This window comes from Carcharodon carcharias, chromosome 25 (genome assembly GCF_017639515.1).
Source record: "Carcharodon carcharias isolate sCarCar2 chromosome 25, sCarCar2.pri, whole genome shotgun sequence".
NCBI lineage: Eukaryota > Metazoa > Chordata > Chondrichthyes > Lamniformes > Lamnidae > Carcharodon > Carcharodon carcharias.
The window spans coordinates 27,698,524-27,722,597 of record NC_054491.1 but is presented as its reverse complement, the minus strand read 5'-3'; the positions used below and the strand labels follow the sequence as shown (position 1 = coordinate 27,722,597).

At 42.5% G+C, this 24,074-nt stretch overlaps 1 protein-coding gene across 7 annotated transcripts in view; it reads left to right on the top strand.

Annotated features, from left to right (window-relative positions):
- LOC121269562 (opioid-binding protein/cell adhesion molecule-like) overlaps window positions 1-24,074 on the top strand; it is a 1,143,507-nt gene that overhangs the window by 1,039,865 nt on the left and 79,568 nt on the right. For all 7 annotated transcript variants that reach the window (XM_041174257.1, XM_041174256.1, XM_041174254.1 and 4 more), the window contains one exon: window positions 4,590-4,721. In XM_041174257.1, the coding sequence (XP_041030191.1) occupies window positions 4,590-4,721 (132 nt within the window). The remainder of the gene's footprint in view (window positions 1-4,589; window positions 4,722-24,074) is intronic.

The following is a 24,074-nucleotide window of genomic DNA, read 5'->3' as shown; positions in this document are numbered from 1 at the left end:
TTACTGGAATATTTACAAACTATATTGATGTATAGTAACAATGGAACAGTGTTCCATGAATTAGAGTCAATATGTTACCATAACTGCTTACAAATATATGGTGGTCTCTTGTGTAATTATTTAGGATAGACTGAAACTTTCAGCTCTAGAGAAACCAGATCTTAGGGCAGCCTATTTGAAAAGATTTGACATTCAGTTCTTTTCTTTAAAAGACGAGTTTAGTTTCATTGTCCCGAGGCTATCCGGCTTCATTGGGCAGATAGTTAAATTGTGTGTTTGTGAATCTATAAAATATGTATGTTCAAATATTGACTACACCTATTGGTCCTGGTTATAAACAATTGCTTCAAAAGTAGCATTATCAAATTAATGTTCACTCTCATCCTTTCACAAAGCCACCCTTCTATAAAGTACTTTTTGTAAACCCCGAAAGGGATAATCCCAATTTGATTGTATCCTTGGGCTAAGCTTAATGAAAACGTTCCCTTGTAAGCAGTGAAGCAAGTTATTTTGTTTGTTTGTTTGTGCTGCCAGTGGGCCATTCTCTCAGTCAGGCTTCATCGCTATCAGGCAACCATATTTTTTCAGCTTTCTTCATTGATACTGTCAACCAAATACAGTTAAGTTGAATGCAGAATTGAGAAGCTGATCAGGGTTGAAAACTGTGGCCTGCCAACTGCAATAAAAACTCAAATTTGTTCTTGTAAGTGGAAAGGAAGGTTATCCTTTGGCAATCATCCTTGTTCGGAACCGGCACAAAGTACTTCCAAGGATGAGAGCAAATGGGAATCAGGTGAAAACTCTCCACTGGTTGGAGTCATTCCTAGCTCAAAGGAAGTTGGTTGTGGTTGTTGGAGGAGTCAATCATTTCAGTTCCAGGGCATCACTGCAGGAGTTCCTCAGGGTAGTGTCCTTGGCCCAACCATCTTCAGCTGCTTTAACGATGACCTTCCCTCCATCATAAGGTCAGAAGTGGAGATATTCGCTGATGATTGCACAATGTTCACCATTCGTGACTCTTAGATACTGAAGCAGTTCATGTCCAAATGCAGCAAGATCTGGACAATATCCAGGCTTGGGCTGACAAGTGGCAAGTAACATTCATGCCACACAAGTGCCAGGCAATAACCATCTCCAACAATAGGGAATCTCACCATTGCCCCTTGACATTCAATGGCATTACCATCGCTGAATCCCCCACTGTCAACATCCTGGGGGTTACCATTGAGCAGAAACTGAACTGGACTAGCCATATAAATACTGTGGCTACAAGAGCAGGTCAGAGGCTAGAAATTCAGCAACAAGTAACTCACCTCCTAACTCCCATAAGCCTGGCCACCATCTACAAGGCACAGATCAGGAGTGTGATGGAATACTCTCCACTCGCCAGGATGAGTGCAGCTCCAGCAACACTTAAGAAGCTCAACACCACCCAAGACCAAGCAGCCCACTTGATTAGCACCAAATCCACAAACATTCATTCCCTCCACCACCGACGAACAAGATGCACTGCAGGAATTCACCCAGCCTCCTTAGGCCTTAGGCAGAACCTTCCAAACTCATGACTGTTACTACCTAGAAGGACAAGGGCAGCAGATAGATGGGAACACCACCAACTGGAAGTTCCCTTCCAAGCCACTCACCAACCTGACTTAGAAATATATCACCGTTCCTTCGCTGAGTCAAAATCCTGGAACTCCCTCCCTAACAGCCCTGTGTGTTTACTTACACCACATGGACTGCAGTGACTCATGAAGGCAGCCCACCACCACCTTCTCAAGGGCAATGAGGGACGGGCAATATATGCTGGCCCAGCCAGCGATGCCCACATCATGTAAGTGACTAATAAAGGAAAACCTAAGAAAGGAAGCAGGTATAGGTAGATGATTCACAAACATAAATATAAATGAGGGAGGCTTGTCATTTGATTTAAGTCAGTAGTGCATTTTCTAGTAGCTCCATGGGCTGGTCCAAAATGCAGGACACTGGCATGCAACATCTTGGCCAAGGCTTTACGGGCTAACAGGCCAGAACCCTCATTCCCACCACTCGTGTAATGACACACAATCAGCCCAGCTCCCACGTGCTTTGCATAAGTTGTCATAAATGCAAGCAACAACAATGTAGTCCTACAAGCAAGATTTATGTTCTTGTTGATTTTGTTTGATTAGTATAAATGCAACATTAGTGCTAAGATTATTGTGATGATTTTATAACATGCTAGCATGTTTCAAATAAATGCATTCTCTTTTGTTAATGTTTATAATATGAAAATGTCTATACGTTTGATTCTGGCATGAATTAATAATTTACTTATGTTAGTTAATAAAAGATTTAATGCATTCAAACTTACTACATTTAGTAGCAAAAAGCAGCAAAATATTTATCATTTCAATAATTTCTCTTTTATTCTGATGAGTTGTTTGCGGTGGTGAGTGAAAGTGGAAGAAGCAATAGGTGGTCCACAGTGTCTTTTGCCCCATCTAAGTGGTCCGTGGAAGAAAATGTTTAAGAAACAATGGTCTAGCTCATCCTTTCGCCGAAACTGTACTGGTCTGCTTGTAACACCATCTAACTACCTCTTAAATGCAATCAAGAGGAGAGGGAGGGTGGGATTGAATTGCAATCTAAGATGAAACTTGAAGCATTAACCTGTGAATAGATAACGTTTACTCTGAGTAACCTGGCATAACGGAGGCGACAGCTTCCTAATAGCTTGAATCCTGTATTTTAGCGGTATTGCATCCTGGTCGATACTTATCCCTCAACTAACATTACTGAAACAAATTATCTGATCCTTATCTCGTTGTTTGTGGGACCTTGCTGTGCACAAATTAGCTGTGTTTCCTGCATTGTGGCAGTGACTATAATTCAAAAGTATCACATTAACTGTAAAGCAATTTGGGACATCTTGATATTGTGAAAGGTGCCATATAAATGCAAGTCTTTCTTTGTTAATGATTCCAGAATACCTTAACCAAAAACCTCTCCAGACATTTATCATTTGTTGTGTGACTTAAGTTCAGGACTGCTGTTTGGAAACACAACTTTTATCAGTTCGCAGATACTTCAATTATCTCCCCAAGACCAGAGTCCAAGTTCCTCTAGACTTTCGTTGTAATCGAGTCCTTTGATGTTATTGATTGACATTTTGGCCTTTTGTTGCTCCTCTAGGGCATTGATGTTACTTTCAGACATCAGTGACAAGTACTGAATGTGGCAGAGCACAATACAGTTTCAGCATCAGGCAGCCTCAGACTTGTTTAAAAGCAGCCACTTCTACAAACAGACAGTTGTTGGGTTTGAAAGCTGATTGGCAGATTGGAAATAGGTAGAAAACTACACACTAAACATTTATTTGACAGGGGGATTAGATATGCAGACATGCAAGACCACAAGAACGCAAGAAGTAAGAGCAGGAGTAGACTATTTGGCGCCTCAAGCCTGCTCCGCCGTTCGATAAGATCATGGCTGATCTGATCATGGCCTGAACCTCACTTTCCTTTCAGGCCCCATTATCTTTGACTCCCTTGTCAATCAAAAAATCTAACGCAACCTTGAATATATTCAATGACCTACCCTCCACTACTCTCTAGGGAAGAGAATTCCACAGCCTGACAACCTGCTGAGAGAAAAAAAAATCTACGTCGCTGTCTTAATTGGGAGATTTCTAGAAATCTCTAGCTTTCTAGAAAGCTGTTAGGCTGTAGAGTTCTCTTCCCCAAATAGTAGTGGAGACTAGGTCATTGAATATATTCAATGCAAGATTTTAGACAGTGCCTCCATGTTCTAGAACCCCCCTTTCTACCTCGACAAGGGGAAATATCCGCCCAGCGATCAGCCTGTCAAGTCGGCTCAGTATCTCATATGTTTCAATAAGGTGACCTCTCAGCCTCCTAAACTCCAATGGGTATAGACCCCCACCCCCTCATAAGATAACTGCATTCACCTCAGGAATCAGTTGAGTGAAGTTTCCCTGAACTATTTCTAATGCAATTATCTCCTTTCTTAAGCAAGGAGACAAAAACTGTACACAGTACTCCAGATGCAGTCCAAGGCCCTATGAAGCTGCAGCAGCACTTCCTACTTTTATACTCGATTCCTCTTGCAATAACGGCCAACATTCCATTTGCCTTCCTAATGCCGCACCTGCATATTAACTTCTTGTGATTCATGTACCAGGGCACCCAGATCCCTCTGTACAGTAGAGTCCACAGTCTCTCTCTATTCAAATAATATATACTTTTTTATTATTCCTGGACAAGTTCGCATTTTCCCACATTATATGCTACTTACTAAATTTTTGCCCACTCACTTAACCTATCTATATCCCTTCATAGACTCTTTATATTCTCTTGACAACTTAATGTTACCTATCTTTGTGTCATCAGCAAATTTAGCTGCATTTTAAACAAGCATTAAAATGCCAGATAATAACTCAAAAGATGTACCTAATATTTGCTTAGTTACTCCTGTCTAGCCAAATTGTTAAGTCATACGAAATCTGTACAGTATTTAAAAAGATGTTGACTTAAATGTAGAGTTAAGGGAAGGTTCTATTTCATATGTGCTTCTATTTTCTCTTTCAGTTCGAGATTTTGTCGAAGATGAGTATTTTGAAATCACAGGAATCACGAAAAAACAGGCTGGAGAATATGAGTGCAGCGCATACAATGAGGTGTCAGTTGCTGATGTACAAAAAGTAGAAGTAATAGTGAACTGTAAGTGATGAACAACTTTTTATTGGTTTGTATCTTTTAACAAGCTTTGTATTGCTCAAGGTGGCAAAGTTAGTGGCGCTGAGAAATACATCCTCTCCGTATTCTATACAACCAGGGTCCACAACAAGGCTTACCAAAGCAGCTTTTGCATTGGCCAAATGCAAAATAAAGCTCCATTTGCTTCACTTAACATGTGCCTAAACCTTAGCCTCAGGAAAGCCCCCAAACACAAAAGCTTGAGATTCTGCGTTTCCTTGACAGGCAGGATTTTTAAAAATGGCCACCGAGACGGGAAACAGGGGTCAGCCTCCATTTTTGTCTCTGGTCATTTTCATCTGCACAAAAAAGGAAGTGAATCATGAATCTGAAATGCTCCTATTTAAGCGTTGCTTTAATTCATTCTTTGCAAAGCAGCTCAGCCATCTGTTTGACTCTTTGCAAGCTTTGATAGATGTATGAGTTTTTGTTTGCATTCAAAAGCACTAATGACTTCTGAAGTGCTGAATACCCTTATTCAGCTCTCCCGGGGACTGTGAGTTTGATGGATTTCACAAATTTATGAGCTTCTAAAACGCCTATACAAGTTATGTTTATTTATTTTGATAGATTTATGCGATTTTGAAGAGGTTTGTAGTTTTTCAATTAACTTTTCAAGTGATGTTTGTTTATTTGATGGGTTTATGAGCTTTTGAACTACCTCCAAATGTTATTACAGGGCTTGTGGGTTCTGTTTATAAAGTGGATACTGGGTGAGTGGGTTAGGTGGTGAGGGGAGGTGCGTAGTGGGTGAATGGGGTTGGGGGGTGAAGTGGATGTAGCAGGGTTAGGGGCAATAGGGTATAAGGAAGGAAGGGGAGAGGGTGAGGGGAGTGAAGAGGTAACGGGGCTAATGGGTGAGGGTGGTCTTTAAACTGATTTGCAGGTTTATCTTGATTTAGAGGAGCTGCTGATGGCAGTGAAGAACTGGACAAATGTTTCTGGGACTGAGGGTGGGTCTTTTAACTTGGCAGCTTTGTCATCAGCCCAACTGCAGGTTAATCACGGCCTGGACCACTGAAGATCCTGCCAGCAAGCAGGATTGCAATGTTGGTTTTCATGCCAATTCTCACCTCCCGTGGGAAAACTCCGGCCATTGTTCTTGGGGGAAATTTTTCCCTTTCCACACCAGACATCCCTGTAGTCTTGCTGCGTTTTTCCCGGGGATTTCTGCAGCTTTTTCTCCAAATTTACAGCAGACCGGCTGGAGAAACTCTGTGGAAATTCATCCCCGTCCAGTTCAATGCCAGTTTTGACATTCAGGGACATGGGCAGTTTTATGTTGTACATTAATTTAATAGTGGATACTGATGAAGATGGAGAAAGGAGCCTTTCATTCCCTGCTGGGCTTACAATGCAGGCCTAAATTTAAACTGCTGTAACCCAACGTGCAACAAGATCTTTGAAAAACAAGAATATTGATAAAGGTGATAGGAAGTTGCAGAATCTTTAATGTTCAATTATAAAGGAAAGGTTAATCTTCTGTTGTAGCCTAAGATAGGGCTCTTGCATTGAGCCTGAACATGAATATTTTTCCTACTGGCAAATCCATGGTGATAGCTGACTTTCACGAATATTTGCTGTGAGCAACATTTCCCTGAGAAAGTAAACCGGGGTTCCTGCTCCTGATTGCTATTTGACCCTGCATAGTCCCAATAACCAGCCAGTTCACAAAAAACAAAAATGAAACCTGGGGCTTCTAAGTGTCCATAGTTCAGCTATTTTCACTGTACAAACCCACACAGCCAAATTGGTGGGTTTATGATCTGTTATACCCATTCGGATTAAATATACCCATGCTGACCATGGTTCTGGCATAAACTTAGTTTCTACCACTAGGCGAGGGTTAATCCAATAGTCAGCCTAATTTAAACTCCAGGCCAATTGTCAATATGGGATCCAGACCCAGAAACGAGGCTTGAGGTATTTTAACTCCCAGGCTTCATTTAATAAAGCTGGTTAGATTCCCATTCTTTTCTGGCCGAGAAGCAGTGGATAATCTGAATTGGAAGGGATGTAAATCTGTGAGAGGAGAGGCCTGAAGCTTGCCTTGTCAGGTCTGGAGCTGCAGGATACTCTTCCTGACTCCACAAGGAAAGCAAAAAAGATACATTTTGGGCCTCTTCTCACCCCAATTCTCTTCCTTGCTGTTCTCACCTTTGAAAAACTCAATTCAGTTTATGAAGTCGAAATTGCAGTTGAGTCCTGGTGCTGCCATTGTCCTGATATTTATGCTATCTTAGGTGGGCGTCCTTGGCGCCTGCAGTTAAACAGATAAAAATCCATTTCAACCAGGTCGAAAAAACCAGGTTAAAATCATGCCCAGTGGTTTGGACCATAAAAGGCACTGACTTAATTTTGAAATAAAGACCACTTGCTTGGCTGTCAAAACCTGCGAATGCTGACCACACTATACCCAGCGCTGAAGAATTTTGGAAAGTAAGACACCTGTGAAGTGTTAATTACCTAATTTAGGTGCCAGCCTTGGACCTCAAAAACCTCGCAATTTCCAGACTATTAATTTCCAATCTATTTGAGTACATTTTCCAGCATTTTAGAGGGTAGGGAGATAAAACTTCTCACTAGTCTTCCAACTCCACAATAAAAAATATGAAGGAACTTGCACCACAGAAATTGAGATCATTTTTAAAAAGTCTCTCAACAAGTTTTCCTAACAAGAAAGTGCACTGCAATTTTCTGGTGACATATCATTAGTCCAGTCCATGAGCCTCGGAACTATTTCTTCCACAGCTCTCACTGTATTGATTGCTTCTGCTTTAATTAGTCCTGTAGCTGGCAGACAGGGATAGAATATTAATTCAAAAACAGAATTACCTGGAAAAACTCAGCAGGTCTGGCAGCATCGGCGGAGAAGAAAAGAGTTGACGTTTCGAGTCCTCATGACCCTTCGACAGAACTAGAATATTAATTACTGTACAATAGCCAAACCAATGTTAAATTCACAACATCCTCAGATGTCATGTATGGTGCATACTTCCCACTGATTATACACTTTTCAGGCAGTGAATGAAGAAGTTCCTGTCCTGCTTTAGATCTAATGCTCTTTTTAAGTATTTCATAGTCATATCCAATTTTTTTTAATCTTAATAATCCCTCCTTTGAACAGAAGGATTAATCCAGATACCAGAGTCACTAACCAAGCTGCAGTGCACACAAATGCTGTGGCACCCTCAAAGAGGAAAATAGATAACTAGTTCAGTTGTCTCGCTGAAAACAAGGCTTACTGTTGAGTTTCAGCCTTCATCCATAGTTCTGCCCTGGATAAGCAGCCATTAGATTATCAGGTTGCAACTGTCATTTTGTGCTGGGTCACATTGAATAAAGATTTCACAATGGAAATAATTTCCTAACAGTAAATAAATTCCATTCTGCTATTTGCTCTTCTTGCTTGCTATGCTATTTGATATTGCCAATAAGACCGGAGCAGCAGTCATTTAGTGAGGATTGATTCACAGCTCCCTGTCCCTTCAGGAACTGAATGCAGATATTGTGCTCATAAATAAATTGAGCTTTTTATCTTCTGAAAGTGTTCAGCAAAGGAGATGTTCAGTATGACTATTTACTTCATGCTCTACATGATGACATTGTTAGTGTATGGCGCCATTTTGTTCGCAATTGTCCTCGATCAACATTATTTTTGTAATCCATTTTTGAACTCTGTGTAAAAAAAGAGATGTGAAGCAGATGAAGCATTTGTATTGGCAGGTTCATCTGCATCAGTGTAATCAGGTTCTGAAGGTTATAGCTATAAGTACAGGCACAAATAATCAAATGATTACAGACCACTGCACAGCACTGACCCTGTTGGCATTGTAGGAATGTTTGCAGAACCAGGTTCGGGTTGAATAGCACCTAATAGAATGTGAATTTAATATCCTGGAGCTTTTATGTAATTCCTTTTCATGAATGTTTTCCTTTCTCCTCATCTGGACACTCATCTCCCTCAGGAGATGGAAGTGAACAAGGAGCAACAAGTTTTGCAAACCAGGTGACTTTTCTAATTCCATGCTTTTGTACAATTCGCCCCCTGCTGATGAAGTCGGTCACTGCAGGGAACCAGCTACTTGACTGAACATACAAATGTATGTAACAGGAAGACGAAAATACTGTATGGCACATGGAGCCTGCTCTGTCTTCAATAAGTTCATGGCTGATCTTGGGATTCAATTCCATTTCTCCGCACATTCCCCATATCCCTTGATTCCCTGACAGACCAAAAATCTGTCTCTTCCAGCCTTTAATATCTTCAATGATGCTGCATCCACAACCCTCTGGGGTGAAGAATTCCCAATGTTCACAATCCTATGAGGGAAATAATTTCTCCTTATTTCAGTCCTAAATGATCGGCCCCTTATCCTCTTCTAGATTTCCCAGCCAGGGGGAACGACATTTCAGTATCTACCCTCTCAAGCCCCTTCAGAATCTTGAATGTTCCAATGAGATCACTTCTCATTCTTCTGAACCCCAGAGAATATTAACCCATTTTATTCAGCCTCTCATTATAGGACAACCCTGTTATCCCAGGGACCAATCTAGTGAACAGTGGCTGTAATGCTTCCAGTGCAATTATATCTTTTAAATGTGGAGACCAAAATTGCATACAGGATTCTAGGTGTGGTCTCACCAAAGCTCCATAAAATTGTAACAAGACTTCTTTATTCTTGTACTCCAACGCCTTTGCAATAAAAATCAACATGCCATTTGCATTCCTAATTGTTTACTGTACCTGCATGATAAATTTTTTTCCCATGTCTCTCTGCCAGGATCTTGGCGAAAAGGGGCAGTTAAAATCTGAATGTCACTATGGTTCACTGCAAAGAGTGTGGGTGGGATCTCACTTTAAGATTAAAAAGACCAAATTCACAAGGATTTGAAATGAGGCTGGAAGATTTGCCTAGCTTGTGAATGAGGGAGAATCTCCAGGGATATTTTAGAAACTCTTCACCTCTCAAAACCTAGCTCCATGGCAGTGTGAATCACATGGGCTTTGTATCCAGGTAGAAATTCTGATTAACTATTCATTAGACCCAAATTCTATTTAATCTGGGAAATAAATAGACAGTTTAAAATGCAACAGGTTATGACATGACATTTTCAACACCTTGCTGGGACTTTGGAGATTAGCAGTCTAACTACTGCAAACACAGCTGCTGCCACCATTGTGTCCAAGTGTGAACTTTCCATCTTCTTCCCTGCAAAAGAATCCAGGCCTCCCTTGAATCTTTAACAGCCACATCACTCAGGCCTGTTGCCAGGCAGACTTCAGAGCAGTCACATGACTCCATTCAATTTACCCTAAATTAAAGGCACCCTTATAAATCTCATTTGCAACACTATGCTTTTCTAAGTGCATGTTAGGACTTCATTAATACTAGATTCCAGCACTTTTCTAATGACTGATGTCAGGCTAACTGGCCTGTAATTCCCTCCCTGACGTTGTTATACTTACTAACTTCCAATCTGCTGGGACCATTCCAGAATCTCGGGAATTTTGGAAAATCATAGCCAGCGTACCCATTGTATCTGCAGCTCTCTCTTTTAGTATCCTTGGATGTAGGCCATTGGATCCTGATTTGTTGGATTTTAGTCCCTTGAGTTTCTCCGTACTTCTTTTCTGCTGATTTTAATTACTTTAATTTCCTCATTCGTTTTAGCCCCCTAGGTTTTTTTGCAATGTAATTTGTGTCTTCTCCTGTGAAGACAGACACAAGATATTAGTTCAATGTCTCTGCCCCCTTCCTCATTCTCCATGATAACTTCTCCTGTCTCTGCTTCTAAAGAACCAACGTTTACTTTAGCTACTCTCTTCCTTACTCATAACAGCTCTACGATCTGTTTTTATATTCCTGGGTAGTTTATTCACATATTTATTTTCTCTCTTTTTATCAACCTTTTAGTGGCTCTCTACTGGTTTCTGGGAAAAAAAAGCCCATTTCTCAGACTTAGTACTATTGAAGACAGGTTAGAAAACTGCTGCTGGCCCCTGTCCATCAAACGGCAACAATTAACCTGCAATTCTTGAATATTCCGGTTGCCGAACTGTCAAAGGCCTATTAAGGCCATTTAAAAAGCTACTTAGGCAATTACCTGAACAGCCCGTCTAGCCTTAAGGTTGGCGGTGGGCAGGCAATGAGCCCAGGCGGCCTTCACATTTTTCATGGAACCTCATCCACTAGCGGGATGAGGTTTCATGAATGATTTTAAATTTCCACACAAATTTTTATTAAAATTAACGCACATGTCCCAGCTCATGTGGCAGTTTCACATGAGGGGACATGTCATAAAAATTATTTCTCCACTTAATTAACCTTTTAAAACTTAAAACTTATCTCCCTGAGGCACTTCTGTGCCTCCGGGAGATTCTTGCGTGCTTCATGGACTCCTTTTGCTACAGTCAATAAAACAAGGCTCACTTTAGACGGCTAAGTGAATTTGTAGCTTAGGAACTACCCACAGCCTAAAAGTTTTAAAGCAGCAACAATTCATTATTACTGACCGGCGAGTTGGGAAGTGGGCCATTTCATATGCTTCAGATTGGCTATGTGCCTATCGGGGAAATGCTGCAGTACATTGGAGCCAAACGAAGGGCCAGCAGTTCTTCAGTCCCTGCAGCACCACTGGGTGAGGTGACCTCTTTTGGCCCATCAAGCTAGTACATGGGACATCAGCAGTCCAGTAAATGTGTTGCCCATCATACAGTTGAACCTAATGTTTTAATCAGGGAAGTCATCACCATTATCTGCTGTCCCATTGAATAGCAGCATGACACAGCAGTACAAATCTAATCACCTACTGGCTTTCCTGAAGTGCGGGTTTATTTTCTGTTATTTGGCACATGAGACAGAAATAGGTGAATGGAGGGATGTTACAAAGAAAGTCTGGCCAATTAAGCAACCATTAGCTGGTATCTTGCTGTGTGATGCATTCCTTGACCCTGGAGGCAATTATTGTGCCTCCTCTCTATCAGTCATGCCTCAAAAAACATTTCCTTTTGAGGCAAGGCGTGGATAGATTAGGAATGAAAAGTAAGAGTTGATATAACACTGATGCTAGTGCACAGCTTGAATCCTGTTCATAGCAAAAATGGCTGCCGACTTTAATGCCTGAGTGACAGATAATTCAGCTCAGGATTGCACTGTCTTAGCTGCTACTTCTGCTTCTATTAGAAACCAAGATGCCAAGATTATTTTTGCCTTTGTAACTTATTTCTAGCCTTTATTAGTCACTAGCTGTCATATCTGAGAGATACAGTGAAGAAGATAAAAAGCCACCATAAGCACCAGCACAAAATAGATTTAAACATAATGCCCCATGGACCGTGAACACCTATATATAGTTCTGCACGAATATTTTTTTCCTTTGTGCTGTCAGTACGTTTTCACAGCTCTGCAATGTAGATTAATTGAAACATGCAATTCAATATAGAATTTGTTAGAAACGTTATAAGGAAGGAGTTTCCCGCAGGGACAAAGTGGCACAGTGGGCTAAAGTATTTTTTTTCACCTTTGGGGGCCTGCTCTGAATTCAACCCAGGCTGATGGGATGAATGTTTCCTTACATACTGATGGCTGTAAGGATCCTAAATGTAAAGAACAGAAGCAAAATACTGCAGACACTGGAAGTCTGAAGTAAAGGCAGAGAATGCTGGAAATACTCAGCAGGTCCGGCAGCATCTATGGAGAGAGAAACAGTGCTAATGTTTCAGGTTAATGAACTTTTGTCAGAACATTTAGTGGATTTCCTTCCGTAAAGGACATTAAGTGAATCAAATAGGGTTTTACAACAATCTAATAGATTTGTGGTCACCGTTACAGATCCTGGAATTTTAGTTCTGATTTATTGAAGTAATGTGGTGGCATTTACCCTATCATTCCCCCATAATGTGCATGTTAAACGGTTCTGAGTTAATAATGTCAATTCATCTCTGCCTGACTGCAGAACCCTGGAACACTTTACTAAACTCCTCCAATGACATCAAAAGCAGACGTTAAATGTAGACTAAAATTATTAAACTACCAGACATTGTTTTTATTTAAAATTTCTTCCAGTATTACCAAAGCAGAGTTCCATGTTCCAAGACCTCGTCCAAATAGTCATTTTTCATGTCAATTCTAACATTGTGAAAGAAGGGAGCAGATTTGCAGTTAGATCACAGTTTGCCTTTAGCCAATATTGACATACACTTTCCATGGATCACAAAGTAACAGACTGGAGTGGTGAGTTTGGTGGATCACCTTTTTTGACTCGGGTAGCGACAGTAAAGCCAATTTTACCATCTTCAGACCTGTCCTGCTGCATGTTAGGTTCTAAATAACTGCAGGGAAGTGGTGTTTTTGCTCGAAGGTGGCTTTAAGTTGTTAAACCTGTTCGAAGAGGAAAGGTTGAACAATCAGTTTTCTTGCCTCTATGCACAGACATTATAGGTCACTGGTGTAATGTATACAATAAACATTCTCAGAGCCTGATCAAAATGTAAATCTCCTTAATCCTTAAATTCACAGCTTTGATCTAGTTACTAGAAACATGCATAATTTTTTTCTTCAGTAAATTCTACCGAGTTGTTAAAAGGGTTTTTTTATTGATCTGATAAATTACGCATTAAAATAGCCTCCTCTTCAGAGAATACATCTACTTTGTTTGTACTTAAACCATAATCTGGGACTCAGTAAATGGCAGCACTGGTAATGTCATGTGACAGTGAAATTGCATTCAGTAAATTGCCCTTACCTATTCTCCTAGAGACAGTACCATTCATGTGCAGCTCTTACTTGAAACCACTTTAGTATGCATGCTTTTGTGTGTGTGTGTCTGTGTGTGTGTGTGTGTCTGTGTGTGTGTGTGTGTGTGTGGCTTGGTTGGGGGAGACATGGGTGTGGGGAGAGAGAAAGATAACAGTGGTCACTATGCCAGGGGTTCTGAACAAACCAATAGTTTGAATAACAGAAAATACTGGAAAAACTCAGAGAGATGCTGTCAGACCTGCTGAGTTTTTCCAGCATTTTGGGTTTTTGTTTCAGATTTCCAGCATCCATCTGCAGTATTTTGCTTTTAAAATAGTTTGAAAACTTGTTAGTATGGAGTGAGTGCACATGCATGTGATTTTGAAATTATATTCTCTGTAAACTTCAGATTTCTTCACTTGATCTCTGTCGAGCGGCCTTGTGAAGTTGAGGGAAGAATGGGAAAACGCATTTGGAGAAGTTGCTAGTCATGTTTTCACTAGGAGGATGACAGTCAGGGCCAAATTCCTACTTGGGAAAACAAAGCCAAATATTTTAGCATTGCAAATCAGTATGACAAACTGTTCAGCAAATTGTGTAATCATGTTCCTGTGTTGTTCGAATGTAAGCAGGTTTTGTGGTTTGTAAATGGTTGTAGGTGCGAGTTTTTATAATGAAATAAGGGAGTGGGGAAAAACATTGTGTGGCCATTTATTTAGACTACGCACACAAGGACATATACATGGATAGGAAGCTTGAGGACATCAACAGCAGAGCTGTGTGTGCTATGTTCTGCTCACAGGCAAAAATGAAACCGATACTGCATCGCATGGCATACTTCCCTTCTAGTGATGGCATGCTGCCATCCCTTAAAGGCATATTGCAGCAGGAGGTGTTGTGTATTTTATAACTGAGCTATGTAGAAGATGACATTAGTTTCTATGGCCTGAATCTCACACTTGGCATGCGCGCGGAGTTGGCGGGCCTGGTAGCGGACGCAGAATCCGCTGCCAGGCGAGATCGCGTTCTCCACTCGGTGGATGGGCAATTAAGGCTCGCGCATCATGAAATGCGTCTTCCGTTTAGCCTGACAATGCAGGCAGGGCAAGAACAAGTTGGGCGCCAGGTCCAACTGTATCCCCCAGGACTTTGGTAACTTCAGTTAAACTTCCAGTGGAAAAATAGATCGGTCCTACAACATGGAAACAGATTTGATGTAAATACTGCGACTTTTCAGCTATGAACTGATCTTGACTAAAACCATCACTGACTCAATGAATTTGTATATCGTGGCTCTGAAATATGCCTTGAAAATCTGCAGGTCATGCCCAGCATCTGCCACTGATCCAACTAAACTTTGTGACAGCAGTGAGAAAGCGGTGGGCGGGGAGAGGGGGTTCCCTTCATCGACTCACATCAATGGAGAAAGAAAAAATAATGAATAAGTATTTCCCCAGCACCTTTCATGACCTCAGGATGCCCCAGAGTGCCTCACTGCCTTTTGAAGTGTGGTCACTGCTATAATGTGGATAATGTGCTGGCCAGCCAATTTGCACACAGCAAGCTCCCATAGACAGCAATGTTGGATGTTTTACATTTATCTGAGAGGGTAAGATATGGTCACAGATTAAAATCTCACCTGAACACTGGCACCACAGATAGTGCAGCATTCTCTCAGGACTGCACTGGGACTGTAAGCCCGCATGTTCAACTCTCTGGAGTGGGACTTGAACTCATTCCCTACTGAATTCCAGAGAACAGAATGCTTCAACATGGTAAACACTCATGTCATTAAGGGTGCATCTGGTTTACCTGCTATTGCAGCAGCTCTGGACTACCAACTGAGATGGCACAGCTAGGGTTGTGGTGATGGTGGGGGTGGGTTGGGGGTATGATGTGAGGGAGGGGGTGGGGAGTGCGAAGTGAGGGAGGCAGTGCTGGGGGCTGAAAACAAATTGTACCCTTTTGTAGGGAGGTCCATTTAAAAAACTGTTTTTAATTATGCATGAACCTGGTCATATTCTACATCTGCTGCTGGGTCAATTGGGACACCTCTAATGACATACCTGTATGTTGGGTCATAATGAAGGCCTGGGTCATTGCAGAATCACAGAGTTTTAACGGCACAGAAGGAGGCCATTCAGCCTGTCGGTCTGCACCAGCATTATGATCTAATGCCATTGCCCTGCCTTTTTCCTGCTATCCTGCACATTGTTTCTATACAAATAAGCATCTAATGCATTTCTTCTAGGCCTCTATTGAATCTGCCTCCACCTCACTTCCAGGCAGTGCATTCCAGGCCTGAACCAATCATTGTGTTTCTTTTGCACAATGTTCACGTTTGTTTCTTTTGCAAATCACTTTAAATCTGTGCCCTCTCGTTCTTGATCCTTTTACGAATGGGAACAGCTTCTCCCCTCTACTCTGTCCAGTTCCCTCATGATTTTGAATATCTCTATCAGATCTCCACTTAGCTGCCTTCTCTCCAAGGAGAACAGTCCCAACCTCCCCAGTCTATCTTCATAACTGAAGTTTCTCATCCCTGGAACCATTTTTGTAAACCTCTTCTGCACTCTCTCCGATGTGTTCACATCTTTCCTATAATGTGGCGCCCAGAACTGTACACAATACTCCAGCTGAGGTCTAACCAGTGCCTTATATACATTCAGCATAACCTCCTTGTTCTTGTATTTTATGCCCCTATTAATGAAGCCCTGGATTCTATATGCTTTATTAATTGCTCTCTCCACCTGCCCTGCCACCTTCAATGATCCATGCACAAATATAACAGGCCTTTCTGCTCCTGCAACTCTTTCAAAATTTCATTCCTTATTTTATATTGTCTGTCCATGTTCTTTTTACCAAAATGCATCACCTCTCACTTCTTCATTGAACTTCATCTGCCACCTATCTGCCCACCAATTTATCTATGTCCTTTTGAAGTTCTACACTGTCCTTGTAGTTTACAACATTCCCAAGCTTCGTATCATCTGTAAACTTTGAAATTGTCCCCTGCACACCAAGATCTAGATCATTAATATATATCAGGAAAAGCAAGGGTCCTAATACCGACCCTTGGGGAACTCCACTACACACCTTCCTCCAGCCCGAAAAATATCCATTGACCATTACTCTCTGCTTCCTATTTTTTAGCCAGTTTTGTATCCACGTTGCTGCTGTCCCTTTTATTCCATGAGCAATAACTTTTCTCACAAGTCTGTTGTGTGGCACTATATCAAATGCCTTTTCAAAGTCCATGTACACCACATTAATAGCATTACCCTCATTGACCTTTTCTGTTACCTCTTCAAAAAACTCCAGCAAGTTGTTTAAACATGATTTCCCCTTTAGAAATCCATGCTGGCTCTTCCTTATCAACCCATTTTTTCCATGTGACTACTAATTCTATCCCAAATCTTGCCCACCACTGAAATTAAACTGACTGGTCTGTAATTGCTGGGCTTATTCTTACAACCTTTTGTGAACAATGGCGTAATGTTTGCAATTCCCCAGTCCTCTGGCATCTCCCCTGAGTCTAGGGAAGACTGCCCAGTGCCCCTGCAATTTCTACTCTCACTTCCTTCAATATACTTGGATGCATCGCGTCTGATCCCGGTGCCTTGTCAACTTCAAACACCGACAGTCTATTCAACACTCGCTCCTTATCAATTTTGAACCCTTCTAGTGCCAGTTTCCTTGTCTGTCACCATGGCCTGGGTAGCAAAGTATTCATTTAATACCTCAGCCATGGCCTCTTCATCCTTGTGTAAATTCCCTTTTAGGTCCCTAATCAGCCCTACTCCTCCTTTTACCACCTTTTTTACTATTTATATGCCTATAGAAGACTTTGGGATTCCCCTTTATGTTGGCTGCCAGTCTTTTCTCATAATCCCTTTTCATTTCTCTAATAACCTTTTCACCTCCCCTCTGAACCTTCTGTATTCCTCTTGATTCTCAATTGTATTTTCTGCCTGATACCTGCCATCAGCACGCCTTATCTTCTTCATCTTAATTTCTATCTCCTTTTTCATCCAGGGAGCTCTGGATTGTTTTCTCTACCTTTCCCTTTAATGGAATATACCTTGACTGTCATGGGGAGTCTAACATTCAGAGAGCCCCTAACCTCAGCTCAACCCACCCCACTCCCCCCATATAATTCCAGGGGCTATATGCCATGGATTTTCAAAGCCATTATCTTTTGTAAACCGTTCCCATGGCTTGTACAGGCTGATCTATTTTGTTAGAACTTTGGCACAGATCTGTAGGTGCAGCAGCTTAGAAAGCTAGTGCAGTCAAAAGGAAATCTGGCAAAACTCAGAAATATGCCAGCAGCTGAATCACAAATCAGATGAAAGTGCTTGTGCTCTGAGGGGCTTTTATCCTGCCCTTGGATGAAAAATTGATAAAGACATAATGCCCGTCTGTTCTTTTGCATGTGTGACAAGTGCAAAGTCACACGGGCAGCCTAAAATCTGTGTTAATAGGCTTTTTAGTGATCTTAATTAGCCCTTTAATTGTAGGCGGGTGCAGCTCCAACTCCCATGCATACCCGCCGACCTCAATATTGCATGCATGCACGATGACGTTGGCACGCACGCCCAATTTTACCTGTGTTCGGGTTAGGCACAACCCTGTAGAGCACCATAAAATTCTGGCACATGTGTGTAACAGGTTTTATTCACTGAGCTTTAAACTTTCTTCTCCATGCTTCTAGCTCTAGCTTCCAGGACTTTCTACGACTTTGTTTACTTTTCTCTGATTCTACACCAAGGTTTAACCAATCAAGCACAATGAGCTTCAATAGTAAACAGACATGCATAATCAAAGAACAAATTAACACTATAGTAGGTATCAAAGGACAGTTGCCAAGGCCTTATCTCTAGCCCAAGAGACTATCGTTGTTGTTTTTGTCCAATTGTAATTAAGTTGAAAACAGGTGATGATTAAGTTGGTGAAACATCAAAACATGTTGGTTTGGGTCGAGTGGGATGTAAAAGTGTTAAAAATGTGAATTCTGACTCCAACCTACTACCCAATTTCAGATATAAGAGGTGGGATGCGGAGTGAGCAAGAAACCTGCTTCGAAGAGTTTGGTGTGTGGGGGGGTTGTGCGGGGGTGACTATTTAACTACTATAATTCAGCATGCCTCATATTTCACCACCATTTTAACTCTAACCCTGGCCAGCCAATTTTCCAGGTCTCAGCAAACCTGATGGCTAAAGCAAGGCAAGGACTGCCCAAGGAGGGGAGTGCCTTCCCACTTACCAATTGATTCAATTTACCAGCTACACCCACCACCCCATCCCCAACTGTTCTGACCTCCCCAAACTGCTCTGATCCCCACCACCCTAAACCCTGCCAATCTCTTCCACAAGGCCTCCACTGTCCCATCTTGACCCCACTAATCGACCTCCCACATGATACTTCCAAGCTGCCACCCCACCATTGATCTCCCCGACTCTTCCAATCTCCTCTGTAGCTCTTCTCAGCAACCCCCTTAAGGCCTCCAATCCTCCCTCCCCTCCCCTATCCCAGCCACCAAAGCCTCCGATTTCCCACTCCATCTGCCAAGGTTTTGATCTCCCACCTCCCCGACTTTTCTGATTTTTTTCCGTCCCGATGCCCCTGGCTTTCCCCACCCCACCTCCCTCCACCCCAACCCACCAAGGTTTACTGAGCTCTGCGTCCTCCCACTGATGTCTCTAAACACTTCTGCCACCCCATCATCCCTGCCCTGAGACCCCAGAGAAAGGAGGGGGAGGAGGTTAAGGCTCCTGTGGCACTGGACTGTAGTGGGAAAAAAAAGGTTGTTTGACCCGAGGGGTGCTTGGGGGGATTCATTACCCCAAGTACCAGCCCACAGCTCCTCAGTTGTCCATTGTTATTTTGGATTTCCAGCATCTGCTGTATTTTGTGCTTGAGAAAAAAATGGCAGCCGTCATCCATACACCAAAAGAATGATGGAGGACTTTGCATGTCCAGAAAATCTGTTGTCAAAGCGACAAAAATTTCTGTAACGAATCCAGACCTATATGACAGAAAATATTGCATGACACTGGAGTACAGCAGTTGTTTCGTCTCCCATTGTATCTGTTCAATACTTACAAGATGATGTTTCAAAAGAGATTTCTGAATTTCCAGCCCTTGTGATTGAATCGCGACATCGATATTTAAAGTACTCCTGATACCTTTGCTCCGATTTATAGTGGGATTCTTTTTTTTCAATTGTAATAGTATTTGTTATGACGAAATGCCTCCTCCAGCACTATGTCAGCAGCGATTATCGGAGCTAATTAATGAGAGTCTGACAGGCGAACAGTTGAGATTGGAGATAGGGTGAAGGAAGGTGGAACATTGAATCAAGGGATTGATTCTTCAATTATTTTTGTATAACATTAAAAGATATGTATCATTGAATTAGTTTTTTGAAAGCAACTTGGAATAGAGTTAGAGGGTACAGATGAAATGAAATGAGAATGAAAACGTTCCTGAAGAAATAATCGAGGGATGCATTTAAATTAGAAGTTGGCATTGATGTAAAGCAGTTGAAGTACACAAAGGATTAAGTTAGGCCACAAAACCATCTTTAAACATTAAGCTGTCTCAAGATCCAAAAATGGCACACGAGAAGCCTGTGCTTATTTCCTGACTGACAAAACCGCTCAAACCCACAACCTTGATCACCTTGAAGGACAGGGCCAACAGATGTATGGAAATGACACCCAAAACTTACCGTCCAAGTCACACACCATACTGACTAAGAAATGTGTCACTATTCCTTCATTGTCAAAATCCTGGAACTCTGGTCCAGAAACTGAACTGGACTAGCCATATCAATACTGCGGCTACAAGAGCAGGTTAGAGGCTAAGAATCGTGCAATGAGTAAATCACCTCCTGACTCCCCAAAGCCTGTCCACCATCTAGGCACAAATTCAGGAGTGTGTTGGAACACTCCCCACTTGCCTGGATGAGTGCAGCTCCCACAACACTCAAAAGCTTGACACCGTCCAGGATAAAGCAACCCACTTGATTGGCAGCACATCCACAAACATTCATTCCCTCTACCACCGACGAACAGTAGCAGCAGTGTGTACCATCTACAAAATGCACTGCAGGAATTCACCAAGGCTCCTTCAACAGCACCTTCCAAACCCACGACCACTACCATCTAGAAGGACAAGGGCAGCAGATAGATGGGAACACCACCACCTAGAAGTCCCCCTCCAAGACACTCACCACCCTGACTTGGAAATATATCACTGTCCCTTCACTGTCGCTGGGTCAAAATCCTGGAACAACCTTTCGAAACAGCACTGTGTGTGTACTTACACCACATGGACTGCAGCGGTTCAAGAAGGCAGCTCACCATTGCCTTCTCAAGGGCAACGAGGGATGGGCAATAAATGCTGGTCCAGCCAACTAAGCCAACACCCTGTGAATGAATTTTTAAAAAACAACACTGTGGATGTACCAGATGGACTGCAGCGGATCCCCAGTAGCTTCTCAAGGCTAATTAGGGATGTTCACATTTCATGAAAGAATACAAATTGTAAAAGTTCCTATAGCTATCCCTAAAAAGCTGTCACTGGACCACACCACCTACTGCGGCTACAACCCAAGCCTCACACAAGGGCGTGGACTGCCTGTTCTGAGTTATCATGGCCATTAGCTTAATGCTACTGTCTCCCATTAAGCAACAGCATGTGAGGTCAGTGATATTTCGCTGTTCGCAATGCTACGTCTCCCACCCCCGTAGTCAGAGTGAAGCAGGATAAGGGAGCACCAGGCTTCACTTGCACTGGTAGGATTCCTCAGGGTGCAGGGTGCCATAGACTACACCCAGATTGCCACAGCTGCTCCCTATCAACAACGTGGCAACATTATCAATTTTAATATATTCCACAGTTTGTCAATGTTACAGCTGGCTTGTGACGGTAAGTGGCAAGTTCTGGGAAAGGATAACATTTTAATCCTGCAACGGTTTTCTATGCTAACCAGATCATCAGGTTAAAGACAAGCTTATTGGGGCAGCAAAGAAATGTTCCCTCCAACTATGGCTCATGGCTCTGCGAGGGAGGGGAGGACATCTGCAGAGGTGGCCTATGAAAGCCTGGTGCTACCAGAAATTAGATCGAACGAGCAATTGGCATCGTCAAGCAATCCTTCCACTGCCAGGACTACTCCAGATGAGCTTTACTGAGGATATCGCTGAGCGACTATCCAGATTTGTGACAATGTTTTGTTTGCTGCCTAACTTTGCTATTGTAATGAACCAATGTCCACCACCAGCTGAGCAGCGAGAATTTCAGCAGGAGAAAGAATAGCATATAGTACAAGAGAGACGTTGGCCTGTGTTTTATGTACCTCTGCCAGCTGTGGTTTGGGCAGGTCCACCCCATCACCTTCCTGCCTACCCTGAGCTCACCCCCCAGAATATGGGGGGGGAGTGCACCAAAATTGGCAGCCTGTCCACCATATTCAAACAAACAATCAAAGGTCAATTAAACTTGTTATGAAGCTAGCTGACCCTGCTAACATGCTGCCCACACCATAAAAAGTTTAGCGAGGGCAGTCAGGTGGGAGCGGGTACCCTGATTCTTTTTTACAAAAACATTTTCAGGGGGTGGGAAGGGGGCTTGCTCTTTGCTGTTCAGGGGCACCCCCTCCCCCCACCAAGATTGAACCCCCTTCTTCCTTCCTAACCGCACACAGCCTTAAATCCACTCCCTATTCCCTCACCCCCCCTCGCACCCCTTTCCCTCCCTGACTTACGCAAAGCCCCCCTGCCCAAGACTACAGACTAGTCTGCTCTGGGGATCCACGAGCCGCCTTCCTCCTTCTCCTGCAGTCTCGGCAGTTGCCACAAACTAGCGCTTGGCACTGCCAGGTCTGATGGAGCTGTCGGCTAATCGGATTGCGCAGCAGCTCCAGAGAGTGCGACTTCCTCCCCAGTGAGGGGTGGAAGTCTCACTTAGTCCTTGTTTAGCCTTTATAGCTGCGGGGTGGATCAGCGTGGAGCATGTTGGCTCCACTCCAACTTTGCTTCCGGGGTTTAGGGTGGGGTGAATGGGAGACATCTGTCCTCCCCCGCCAGCCCCCCACCCTCATATTATTCAACCCATGAACCTTCAATGACCACATGCTACCTGATCTTTGATTTCTTGATCTATGTAGGACAGAATAATCTCTGTGCTCTGCAAGAAGCTCTCGCACTCATTGGAACTGGACTCCTGCTGGTTTGGTGACATTGTGCACAAGCTCACTGGCAAGCTGATTCATGTACCAGGTATTCCTTGGAATAGACCCATCAGCCTACTCCAGGTGCTCTGCCACGTTTTCTCAGTGCTAAAAGGGTTAATGCCTTGAGGGTTCCTGCCTTCCTGCAGGGAAGAGAATGGCCCTTCTCTTGTCCACTTCCTAGGCCAAGGCCTCCAAGGCAGCATTTGAGGACCTATAGGGCAAAGTCTAACATTCTAGCAACCATTCCTAAACTCAGAAGTGCTTTCTCTTGCAGCCACAGCGCACTTCCCCTTTGAGGTGCTCTCTGCCATTAACTGAAATCAGGGACCCCAATATCCAGCCCTTTAATGATTTGTAGTGCCTGAGCAGCATGGCTAGCACTGATTGCACACTTCATTGATTATAATCAGCAGGCAGGACCAATATTAGATTCGTGCAGTATTTGCTCCAGACCCAACCGAATATTTGTGGGCAGCATGGAGTTTCTCAGTCTTGATGCTCTATTAATGAAAGGATTATGCTATGTGATTCTCACTATAAATGATGCTTTAACACAATGCTCATATGGTACCATATTAATTTAGATTCTTGTTGTGAACTAGAACAAGTCCCAACACCACTGTCTCACTTTTTGTGATGCTACATCAAAACACTGCACCTGGAAATTGTTTTTCTTTTGATTTTAGTCTGAACATATTCTACTGCACAATTATAAATGATAAATTAGAACTATTACCATGTCCAACTTCAGCAACAGATTTTGAGCACTCTACTTAGTACATGTTTACCCAATTCTGTACAGGAAAAATCTAGTGAAAAATAATGCCTAGTGTAAACTGTGGCCTTGAACACCAACATCCAAGAGTCAGCGATTCAGCAGTTGCATAGAAGGGTCTTTACATTGTGTAGCTTTGTCAGCTGGGATGAGATAGGCCAGAATGTTTGTTTCCTTATGTATTGGTCAGAAATGTTCTAGGTATGTCAAAATCCATACTGGAAAACCTCCCGATGTCTCATGGATTAAACTGCCTAAATGAAAAACAGAGTTACAATAATATCCTTTCAACAAACAAAAACTATATATTCTTTTCCCTATTAACTTTATGGCATTCTGTAGACTTAATCTAATGGGCCAATTGAATTATTGATGGGAGTCACAATAACGTACTGTCAATCTTGTCATCACTGTGAGCTTCATATAATAAGCTAATCTTCTGATATTGTCTTAGAGTAAGAAGTCAATAAGAACATTGTAACAAACATGGTAATCGTTGTTATTAACATTTTGGGGTGCTTCTTCTGAATCTCTGACTTGGAAATAGCCATAATGGCCA